Source organism: Schistocerca piceifrons, chromosome 7, assembly GCF_021461385.2.
Source record: "Schistocerca piceifrons isolate TAMUIC-IGC-003096 chromosome 7, iqSchPice1.1, whole genome shotgun sequence".
NCBI lineage: Eukaryota > Metazoa > Arthropoda > Insecta > Orthoptera > Acrididae > Schistocerca > Schistocerca piceifrons.
Window position 1 is genome coordinate 185,288,059 of NC_060144.1, and position 12,745 is coordinate 185,300,803.

At 40.2% G+C, this 12,745-nt stretch overlaps 1 protein-coding gene across 1 annotated transcript in view; it reads right to left on the reverse strand.

Annotated features, from left to right (window-relative positions):
* Positions 1–12,427, reverse strand: part of LOC124804865 (zinc finger protein 330 homolog) — a 77,691-nt gene extending 65,264 nt beyond the window's left edge. The window contains exons 1-2 of the mRNA XM_047265228.1: positions 12,084–12,427; positions 11,984–12,003 (exon numbers count right to left, since the gene is read on the reverse strand). Of these exons, the coding sequence (XP_047121184.1) occupies positions 11,984–12,003; positions 12,084–12,203 (140 nt within the window). The 5' untranslated portion in view covers positions 12,204–12,427. The remainder of the gene's footprint in view (positions 1–11,983; positions 12,004–12,083) is intronic.
* Between the last annotated feature and the right edge of the window lie 318 nt (positions 12,428–12,745).

Consider the following 12,745-nt stretch of genomic DNA (forward strand, 5'->3'; position numbering starts at 1 on the left):
GGTGAGATCTAGGTCCTCAGTGGACGCCAAAGTTCCGACCCATCCTCAGACACAGAGCTTGTGGGTAGCGGTTGTGTGGATGCCACCACAAGTTCCTTGTTCTTAGGGGTTTTCTTTTTGGATTTCTCTCAGTGTTCCTTGGGTGTCCCTGGCTGGGAGGACTTATCTGGTTCAGTCTCCGGGACTGAGGATGAGCCTGAAGCCCTACGACCAGCTGCTTTTGGGCTCTTCAGCTGTTGGCAGGTGTCATCTTTCCCACTAGCAGAAACCTGGGAAGGGAGTGACTCAAGGGACCCCTTCCTATCGAGAGGAGCCGAAGAAGCCTTACGCTTCTCTGTCTCAGAAGTGGTGACTGTAATCCCCAACTGTGTGTGTGTGTGTGTGTGTGTGTGTGTGTGTGTGTGTGTGTGTGTGGGTGGGGGGGGGGGGGGGGCGGGGGGGGGGGGGTTTGCTCCAGAAGTAGGTGGTGCGGGAGCAACAGGGAGGGCAGTGCCCCCCACCATCAAGGAGGCAGGTAATAGTCTCCCAGTTCTGAGAGGCGACAGGAATTGGAGGAACTGATGTGAGAACTGTTCTTGTAGCAGCAGTGTATTTGGAGGGGTCATAGCCACAGGATGCAGGTGCTTACATTTCCTCTTGGCCTCTGTGAAGGTCAGACTGTCCAGGGTCTTATATTCCATGATTTTCCTCTCTTTCTGTAAAATCCTGCAGTCTGGCGAGCAAGGTGAATGATGCTCTCTGCAGTTGACACAGATAGGAGGCGGGGCACGTGGAGTATTGGGATGCGATGGACTACCACAATCTCTACAGGTGGGGCTGGAAGTACAGCGGGAAGACATATGGCCGAACTTCCAGCACTGGGAGTCCTGGGGGGGTGGCGATGCCACCTTGACACTAGGCGATTTCACAACCTCAGAGCCGAACTTCTAGTCTCATGTTTGCGTGCCTATGTCCTTCGTGCAGCGAGGGGTAACAAGAACAGAACTATTAAGTGCCAGACGGAAGAACACAGGGTTTGCAACTAGCCAATAACTTGCGAGCTACTTTGCTTGAATCTCTTGGACTGCCCGCTCATCAAGATACACAGGACAATCCTGAGGAAGCGACATGGCCGCCATTGCAGTTGATACAGTGAGGAGAAAGAGGCGACAATCGCCCTTGTGCACATCCCTACCACAGGTTACATGTTGGGCTGGGTGTCAACAAGACGTTCTGGTGTGTTGAAATGATGACACTGGTAGCAGTTTGCGATGTACAGCCAGACTGTGATAATTTCACTGCCTGCTTTGATCTTGGGTGACAGCAAGGGGGAGGAAAAGAGTGTGGGTGGGCACTAAGGAGGAATCTACCTTTTTCATTACACAATGAATGGCAATGCCACCCTGATCATAGAGGTAAGATTGGATGTTGGCCTCGGTTAGACCATCGAGCAGCCTGGTGTAAATTACACCATGGGAAGAATTCAGAGTTCTATGGGCCTCGATACAGACAGGGTTGCTGTGGAGAAGCGAGGCAGCAAGCAGTTGTGCTTGAGAATCAGAAGCAGCATCCAAAAGCAAAGTGCCATTCCATAAATGAGAACAGGATTTCACAGGGCCAGCAATTGCATCAACACCTTTCTGAATAATAAATGTATTGACTGTGGCAAAGGACTAACTGTCTTCAGTACATGAGAGCATGAGGAACCGTGGTGCAGCAGGAAGGGTCATTGAATCATTAGCCTCATTACGTTTACATTTCGTCAACATCGATGGGGTGTATGATTGACTCATTGCAAGAAAATCCCCACGATTGCCAGCATCTCTGATGGCGCACTCCTTCCAACTTGGGGCTCCCTTCACAAGGGGGTGCACCCACCTTAGGTGATTGTTCACACCTCAGGTCACACCTTCCGTATATCTGAGAGAGGGACCAATCGGCAATTTGGGAAGGTTGCAGCTCAGGCAATCACCCCTTCCTGGGCCTGGCCTATACTACGTGGTATGTGCGAACCCTACCTGTTGACCCGGGGCTGGGACTACATGTTACCCAGTAACCTGTTACGTATCAGACACATGAGCCGGCCTTCAGGAGGGCACAAGGAGGAAGAAGAAAAAGAGGGACCTTACACACCGAAGCAGAGGAACAAGAGAAGAAGGGAAACAAAGAAAGGAAAATGGAGCAAAAAACAAAGGTGGGACTGTCCTTACGTCAGCAACAGACAATGCAGAAGATTCCGAATAACACCAGAGACATGTTCCCCAAGGGAGGAGTAAAAGTATAGCAAGAGGATTGACATGCAGCACTGAAGGGAAAAAATGCTGCAAAGGCTGGGGCCCCGTGGTAGCCAAGCATGAACCTGCCAAAGAGTGGCGAGCCCCACAGAGATAACTTCAAACTTCCAACACATCATTTAAAACTTTACGCCCAAATGCCAGAGTATATGGGGTTAAAAATTTAAAAAAAAAACAAAAGGCAGCAATATATTTAAGATAGAGCTTGCTTCACTGAAAAGATTGCTTTTTACTCTTCTGGTGGAAAAGTCTTGTTATTCTGTCGATGAAGTCATTGTGGACAGCTTCACATTCTGAACACAGGGATTGTATTAAATGTATTATTTTATGTACATGTGTAGCTGTAACTTAGAAATGTGAAATATAATGTAAACTTTTGTATTTCTCTTAAAAAAAGTGAAAAAGTTTATTTTGTAAACCTTGACATGTCTCCTGTACAACAAATCAAATGATTTGAAAATGGTATGTAATGAGATGAATAAATCACATATCACAACATCCTAAATGCCATGGCTCAAAGAAATTAGGTAGATGCAGTATTTTTTTACTTTCAAAAAACATCTTATTCTGTACTGCAGCATTGTTTATCAACAAAACTATGATTACACAGGGTGTCAAACAAAATTTGTGCCTGGCTTGAGAATTACTTGGTAGGCAGAATGCAGCATGTTATCTTGGATGAAAACTCAGTAACAAAAGTAAAAGTAACTTCAGGTGTGTCCAGGAAAACTTGTTGAGACCCTCGTCATTAATTTGCATATTAATGACTAGGCAACTGTAAGCTTGTTCTGTTATTGTCTTGGCTGTCTCTGGCATGGGTGTATTTGGGCTCTTTATAATTATATTTGTGTCATCAGAAAATATCATACTTTCTGAATAGTCCCTCGGTGTCTTGGCTAAATCATTTATGTAGATTTAGTTTAGTTTCCCCTTGCAAAATTTTGTGACATACATAATCTAAGGACTTGGCAGGAACACAGGAAATACCAATGGGGTAATTTTCCTCGTTTAGCAACACCATATATTGCTTTTTTTCAGTAAAGACTCCTTTACAGAAGCCACGCTGAGCCACTCTGTAAATGCTGTTGTCAGAGATGTGGTTCAGTTTTCCCATTTTAAGCTACACTCTCAAAAATTTTTATATCACTGGAACAAGGGAGATGGGTTGATAATTAGAGGCAAGTTGCTCATCTGCAGTTTTATAGATACGTGATACTACCACAATCTACAATTTTTCATGAAATACACCTTGTCTCATTGGTTGGTTCAAAGATACACTTGAGGGGGCACTATCAATTCAGCACAAGGTTTCAGTACTTTGGTTCAAATACCATCATAAACAGAAGAGTTACTGCGTTTCAGTGGCTAATGATTTTTGTAGCCTCTCTAACAGATGATTTGGCAAAACTGGTGGAGGAGTATGCAATGCCAGTCATGGGCCTACTTTCATTGGTATATTTTTTCTCCCGTGTTTTTAGCGGCTATTAGGAAGAATTCATGGAATGTAGTGACCAAGAGTTTAAATTTAACTCATCTGTGCTCACTCCTACTGCCATTAGGTTTCATTTGCATTACTGAGTTTATCATCTCATGTCTAATAATGCTCCAAATTGTCTTTGCTTTGTACTTCTAATTTTGAATTTTTTGTGCATAGGACACGGCTTCTTGTCATTCTATCACATGCTGAAGAATTTTGTACTTTTAGACCTTGATTAGAGCTAGTCCTCTGTATTAAATTATCTCATCATGGCACAAGATATTTTGACCCCTGCTATTGACACGGGATTTCAAATTGAGTCTGCATTTCTAGATTTCCAAAAGGCTTTAGACACTGTACCACACGAGCAGCTTGTAATGAAATTGTGTGTTTATGGAACATCATATCAGTTGTGTGGCTGGATTTGTGATTTCCTGTCAGAGGGGTGACAGGTCGTAGCAATTGATTGAAAATCATTGAGTACAACAGACGTGATTTCTGGCATTTCCAAGGTAGTGTTACAGGCCCTCTGCTGTTCCTTATCTATATAAATGATTTAGGACATAAGCTGAACAGCCGTCTTAGGTTGTTTCAGATGATGCTGTCATTTATCATTTTGTAAATTCATCAGAAGGTCAAAACTAATTGCAAAAAGATTTAGAAAAGATATCTGAATGGTATTTTCTGAAAGTATGTGTGTGGAATGTAGCCATGTATTATGGAAGTGAAACATGGACGATAAATAGTTTAGATAAGAAGAGTACAGCAGCTTTGAAAATGTGGGTCTACAGAAGAATGCTGAAGATTATATGGGTTGATCATGCAACTAATGAGGAGGTACTGAAGAGAATTGGGGAGAAGAGAAATTTGTGGCACAACTTGACTAGAAGAAGGGATCGGTTGGTAGGACACGTTCTGAGGCATCAAGGGATCACCAATTTGCTATTGGATGGAAGCGTGGAGGGTGAAAATCTTAGAGAGAAACCTACGGATGAACACACTAAACAGATTCAGAAGGATGTGGTCTGTAGTAGTTACTTGAAGATGAAGAGGCTTGCAGAGAATAGAATAGCACGGAGAGCTGCATCAAACCTGGACTGGACTGATGACTATGATAACTGAATGGTGCAAAAATTGGCAATTGACCCGAAATAATGAAAAGTGTGAGGTCACCCATATAAGTGCTAAAAGGAATCCATCAAACTTTGGTTACATGATAAAATAGTCTAATCTGAAGGCTGTAAATTCAGCTAAATATCTAGGAACTGCAATTACGAACAATTTAAACTGGAAAGAACACTCAGAAAATGCTGTGGGGAAGGCAAACCAAAGAGCGTGTTTTATTGGTGTAACACTTAGAAAATGTAATAGATCTATTAAAGAGCCTGCCTACAATACACTTGTCCACCCTCTTTTGGGGTACTGCTGCACAGTCTGTGATCCTGTCCAGACAGAATTAATGAGACGCATCAAGAAAGTTCAAAGAAGAGCAGCACAATTTGTATTATCATGAAAAAGGGCGGGGGGGGGGGGGGGGGGGGGTCAAGGACATGATACAGGATTTGGGATGGACATAATTAAAACAAAGGCGTTTTTTGCTGCAGTGTAATCTTTAAGAAATTTCAGTCAACTGTCTCCTCCAAATGCGAAAATATTTTTTCGATGTCATCCTACATAGGGAGCCACAATCATCATAATAAAATAAGGGGAATCAGAGCTCACGGAAAGCTAGAGGTGTTTGTTTTTTTTCCACGCACTGTTCAAGACTGGAATAGAGAATTATTGTGAAGGTGTTTCAATGAACCCTCTGCCAGGCACTTTAGTGTGATTTGCAGAGTATTCATGTTGATGTAGAAGTAGATGTTTGCCATCTTCCCTGCTGGCTTCCATTGAAATTGACGTAACAATGGAAGTAATGTTGTGGCACTTGATATAGAGAAAACTCACTACCTGGACTGTTCAGGCAACTGCAGTCATGTTTTCTCCACACAATTCCAAATTTGTTGGCTATTACAACATACGACCAAATAACCACCTTTCAATCTAACTTGAGACTTCAGGCTACAATAAGGATCAGTCTTGTCACAGAACCTTAATGAAATATCAGGAAGGGATAGGAGGGATCACACTATGCACAGTGTATGTAAGCCTGGAAGCCTAATTCAACATGCTGAAGGGACTGTCCCAGCAGCTACTGAGGAAAGAAGGTGCAACCACCTGCAGGTTGTGGCACACATCTGAATGATCAATGCCTGTCATCTGGGGTCTGAATTCATACTTTCATCATTCCAGCAACTGCTAGAGAGGACTGAGAAGACCAGAGTTGTGGGCAGAGTTTCAGCAAAGCTCTCAATCTGCACCCTTGTCCTCCATAATTGATCATGGCCTGCTAGTTCTGAGCAGAGTGGAAGGCTGGAACCAGAGACTATGAAAATTTGGAACAAGCTAGACTACGGCTTTCAGAATTTATGCCATAGGGTTGAGGATTGCAGGGGTGACCTAAATGGGTCAGGGGTGCACAACGTGAAACCATGAAGTGGAGCATTTGCAGCAAAGTTGCACGAGTTTGAAGTAGTCCTAAAAAGCAGTGCAACTCCTGTAACACTAGATGCAGAAATCTGGTTAAAACCTGAAATTGATAGCAGTGACATTTTTGGTGTAAATACAAGTGTACATTGAAAGGACAAGCTAACTGGAAACAGAGGTGGTGTCCAATAAATTTATGTAGTAGACAAAAATATAAAATCCACTGAGATAGAAGTCTGCATGTGCAATGGTTAGGGCAAGACTCATTATCAAGGGTGGACATGTAATTGGATATTCTATCAACCGCCAAACTCAACTGCAGATGTAACAGAAAAATGTCAATTCACTAGTATGTATGTTCTCTATTCATGCTGTCATGATTGGAGGACAATTTAATCAATGAACAATTGATTGGAATGCTTACAGTTTTGTATGTGGAGGGCAAGACAAAACAGCTCACAAAACAAGATTAAACGTCTTCTCTGAAAAGTGCTTAGAGCAGATATTTCAGAAGCCCACTCATGATGGAAATATGTTAGATCTAACGGTAACAACAGACTCACCTCTGAGGGTCTCCAAACAAAGTAGTAACAGTGATTATGAAGTGGTTGAATGTGTTTAGTTATAAAAAGCCTTCAATGCCTACATAGAGTATTAATGAAAATACAATGGTATCTGATACACAAATTTGTGACTGGACTGAGGATTGCTTGGTAGGGAGATCAAAGCACATTATCTCAGAAGTTGACATAACTTCAGGCATGCTTCAAGAGCTTGGGAGCCTTGAGAGTCCTTTTGTATGTTAATGATATGGCAGACAATATTTTAATAAACTGGAACTTTTGCAGATGGTATGGTTATATGGTAAGTAATGATGTATTATCTGATAAAAGCTGTGCAACTATCTAGTCAGATCTTGTTAACATTTCAAAGTGGTACAAAGATATAACATGCACAATGTAAAACTGCACACTTAACAAAACGAAGAAAGGCATAGTCCATATCAACTCAGCCAGGCTACGAAAAAATCTTACCTTCATAGTCTCTGATGTTATTGAATTTAACATTAAGTTAAAATAATCAAAATAAGGGACTAAGTAAGGAATACTTCTTTTTTTCTCTCCAAAAAAATTTCTGCTCTGAGATACAGTCCTCTAAAGATGACACCGCATATAGCATTTTGAAGACGCAAATTTTAGAAAAAATTTTAAATACTCTATCTCTGGAACAGTTCTAGATTTTTTTTTTGAGAGATAACTGATTTACGATTACAAAGAAATTTTCTATTTGAACTTATCTGTCAAAGTTCTTTTACTATAGCATTTTGAACTTCTTTTGCCAATTCATAAGATTTTGATTTTTTTCTGTTGATTGGTACCATATAGTTCTACATTCCCTGAAAAGGAGAGCTTCCACTTTTAGGTTGAACAGGTTTATTAAGCAACTGAAATTTCTGCCATACATAAAACCTGTTTTATTATCACATAACAGGCTCATAAAAATCAAAACCTAGCCTTATTTAACATAATTTTACTTTTGAAAGATGAGTAAAACACTCATTTTTCAAGCATTGTAAATGGTTCCAAAATGTATGCGAAAGGTCCAAAGACTTAAAGGTTTCCATTTATACAACTTCTGTGCACTCTGTTTTGTATTGAAATTAGCCAGTCAATGAACTAAAAATGTGTCCCACTGCTTCAGTATCTTCCTTTGATATAGAATGATGCCGTCCTGTTGAACCAATAAGAACTGGAGCACTTACAATTTTCAAAACATTGTGAACAGGAAGCGAGCACTTATGGCATTGTTGGTGTCCTTCAGCTGGAAATCTATAGCCAGCAGCTGGTCCATGTGGTAGCATATACTTCACTACAATTTCGTTTAACTCATAACTGGTGTCTAATCTCTGCAATCCACCAGTCACTGCCCCCCCCCCCCCCCCACACCAAACACACACACACACACACACACACACACACACACACACACACACACACACACACACACACACACACACAGAGGTTATGAATCTGAATATTATCCTGCTGTTTCTGAGGTGTTGGCCGAACAAACAAAATTTCCTCTTTCCTGCGTGCAATATAAGTTCACCCATCACTGAGTCCAAAAATGTGTCTTCTGAATTCCTTTCACAGGAGTAGTTTGTTTGGACCATTCTCCTTTTTTCTGCTCACAGAATCCTTCGATTTCCTCTTTGGACAAAAGAATGAGGGCTGTGGATGTGCAAGATTTCACGACGCTCGTAAAATCCTAAGCATTCTGAATCACAGCTGTATTTGGTCTGGAAAGATTATGTTTCGTAGCATGGTGCTTCAGCAAGCCGCCTACACCATCGCAAAGCCCCTTCCCGTGACCAGTAGCGCTGTATACGCAGTCATTTGGCACAAGCAACTTTTTCAAATCAAACAGCTGATAATGATTTTTAAAATGACTAGGAGCACCATCAGAAATAATGATGATCATCTCTGACACTTTTTGCAGCCGAAGAATTTTGCCCATTGCTAGCAAAGCATGTGCTGCATCATGTCCTATGTCATCACTAATAACAGCACCACTTGTGGTATTTTTTTGAAAATATGTCACTCCTGTAAAACTGAAACTTGTCATTACTCCAATGATATCCTCGTACTTCTTGTAGGAGAATTACAGACCAGTTCTCAGCAAAATCACAGTGAAGCACTAAACACAGTTCTTCAGCCTGTACACACCCTTTCACTTCTGCAACATGATGTTTTTGCAATTTCTTCAGATACTAGTGTGTTACTGCTTTCACTGACCATTTACCAAGTTCATCAATGAAACTGTCAAAGGCAACAGTTTTCTTAATTAGTTTATTTTCCTCCCATGTCGCATATGCAATTTCTGCAGAGTTATCTGCTATGTCTTCCAGGCCAAGTGTCTGTAAAGACAGTCCTCCCTTTCCAGGGCAGTCACCACTTTCTTGAAACAAACAAGTCTCTCACTTTACGTCACAGACTAATGACTTCACACGCTCAACCAAGGTGTCATATGCCATGTGCTCCAGCAAGTTCTTCAAAGTTACCACACAATTCTCAAAATTCACGCAGTACACACACACAAACAGACATCTCTAGGTGGGTGTGGATCTACCCACTTAGGTCATAGTGCATAAAATCTTGAGCTTCCAATATGTGAAGTTGTATAGTTGCTCTTATAAATTGCAAAACGTTCTTTAATACTGTGAGTCATGTACCTCTTCACTTTCACAACTTTTTGACCTTCAACTGTTACAGTTATGGTACTTTTTTGTTGGCACTCTGGTGAGAAAAGTCCCATTTATCTTCTAGATAAAATGAAAGGACTATTTGAACTTGAGCTGCTTCTACAGGATGACCATAATAGGGATCTGGTCTTCCAAAGACTCCTTTTACAGACCTCACATTTCTTGATTTGTCTACCATGTGCTTTTATACTGATGGAATGTGGATCAACATAGTTTTCTTTGAAAATGTCTCTGGAATAATAGTTAAAACTTGCACCTTTTCACTGTAGGATGCACAATATTCAACAGCTGAATTGATATTTGTGAAAAATTCCTGGTAAGAGGTGCAAGAGTGGTTTGGTTCATTTTCTTCTGAAGACGGAATTTCTACTTTGAAGAGTGTGGTCGGTTTTGCTGTAGTGTATTCATTCACAGCTTTAATAATTTCTCTGCACGTTCTTGATACATAAAGCTTATGACTCGACTTCACTGACCACGGTTTCTTAACAGGACTAACACCTACCTCTGTAGTTGACTGATTCAGGGTATTTAATTCTTCCTCTACTGATGCAAAATTTGCAACATCTGCACCATGGGAGGCTTCACCTTGTTCAGATACTATCATTGTTGTTATTCTGTCAAACATTTAGAACACAAAAAGTCGTCACTAGAAACATCTTCACTTTGAAACAGTCTTCAAATGAGAACTCTTATTCCCAACCTGAACAAAGTTTTTTTTTGTTTGCTTTGTATATCACTCTTTTATGGATATACAAATAGTCAGCACACTTCACTCTCCTGTGGCCCCAGTCAGAGGACATTTCAAGCACTCCTTTTCACAAAACACACTAAAACTGTGTCAACTGGCAAATTCATCACGAAAACACAGAACTCATTGATGGTCTCAGGTTTCTTAGAAGCCTCATCAGTAAACAAATTAGCACTGAATAGTTACAATATAGAAACCTACAATGAACAACCATGGCAAGGAAAATGACAAGAAACTACAACAAAGTAAGAAATATTTGCAACAATGAAAATGAAAAGAAATGACTGCAACAAAGACAATAGAAATAAACATTGAAACAAAGAAATTAGTAAGAAACAACTTCAGTGAAGACACACATTACCCTTGAATGATTTTTTAAAAATAAAACCTGTCCAACTTAAAGATGGAAGCTCTCCTTTATAGAGGATATAGTACTACATGGTACTGATCAACAGAAGAAAATCCAACTTTTCTGGATTGGCATTTAAAAAAAAAACTAAATTATAAAAAAAATTTTCAAACTTTGACAGAAATGTCTAAACGGAGGATACAACTGTAATCATAAAGCATAATCTTTCAAAAAAAAAAACCTAGGACTGTTAAGATACAGCATTTTTAATTTTTTTTTTTCAATATTCACATCTTCAAAATGGTGTTCACAGTGTCATCTTTGGAGGTCTGTATCTCGGTGCAGGATTCTTTTTTTGTTTTTTTGGGTTGAGAAAACAAAATACTACACTTTTCTTTCTTACCCCTGAATTTTAACATATGCTAAATTTAACAACATCCGAGACTTTGAAGGTAATCCTCCGGCCTGAAGTGATACGGATTACGCCAAAAAGTAAGATCTAATGACTACTACATCACTAAAATAATACATTTGGGATCAGTCAAGCCACTCAAATATACGGATATAATAGTTTGTACAGATACAAAATGGAATGAATACCACAGACTGTGTACTAGATAAGCCAAGTATAGGCAGCATCCCATCTTAGAAAATTAGGAAGGTGAACTCAAACTTGGAGTTTTCGTCTGAAAATATAGTTCAAGTGCATGGGATACATACCAAATACAACCAAGAGGAGATATTGAATATATACAAAGATTAGCATGAATGGTCACACATTTGACCTACAGGAGCATGCCACAGATATGCTGAAAATTCTGAATTAACAGACGGTCTAAGCTAGACACCCATTACCCTGAGAAACTAGAGATATTCTTTGCACAACTCCTGCAGACAAGATTAAATTAGTTACAGCACACAATGGAGTAATTAAGCAATCATTCTTCTTGTAACCTATTACCGGGCTGGAATAGAAAGAAACTAGTAATCAGGACTGAAGTACTCTCTACAAAGCACTTCACAGTGGTTTGCATAATAGATCTAGATACGAAAGCTGTGGCATCCGCAATCCTAGGATACATTCAATAACGATAACCACGAATAATCTGAAAAAATTTGTTTCAGCACTGAAATCTTTCGTTTCAGTGTGATAGTGCACACTACAAAATATTGGTAGCGGTAGGAGAAAAAATACTGTTTTGAGATGATGACACCAACGAATGTAAATACAAAGAGGTTACCGTTGTTTTTATGTGCTAAACTTAACAGCAACAGTTTAGGTAACTCATGCCAAGTGTCCTAATTTGCTAAAACACTTAATGGCGTTGTTATTACAGTACATACATACCTCTTGCACCTGTCGCATTCCTGAAATTAAAAATTCTGTTTAATACTTGGTAACTAGCAGGATCAAACTGTAAAACATGTATTAAACAATTAAAACGCACCATCGCGGCATTACACGGATACTGTGCCAAGGTCATATTATCTTTTGCCGTTCGGATTTCTTTCTGTCTCATCCTTTGCTTTTCGGCTTTTTTCCGCTGACCTGTCTTCTTTTTCGGCATGTTGGACTACACCAGACGTACTCGACTTTCTACTGTGCGAGTGAACGATTACTTACGTCGCACCAAAGCAACGTCAACCAAATCCACAGCTGTTCCTCTTTAAAGATGTTCGGTCCCAGTTTCCTCAACAGCGGAACCTCTTTCCTTTACAAAAACTGTGCAGCTATATATTTGGTTTGTACTATCACAGCCCACTTTTTCGGTTGTAATACTAGGTAGGACAAAACTGCCGACTTTATGTCAGCTGTAACTGTCATAAAGCCGCAGTAGTGTATAAGTGCACAGGGCAAATTCCTGTCCAGAAATATTACCTGTGATATTACCATGGATATTAGGCTGTCGCTTTTGATGTGGAATAGCTTCGGATCCTAAGCAGAGTTAACATAATTAACGGCGCGCAGTTTCAAATTATATTCCGCATTGTACTTTACATCATTTTACTAGTACCGTTGTTTGCTTACTTTGATTCCTTTAATTTCCATTACGTGTTATGGAGGCCGTGAGAAAATTCTGAATTAAATTTGTGTCTTCACGCGATCTGC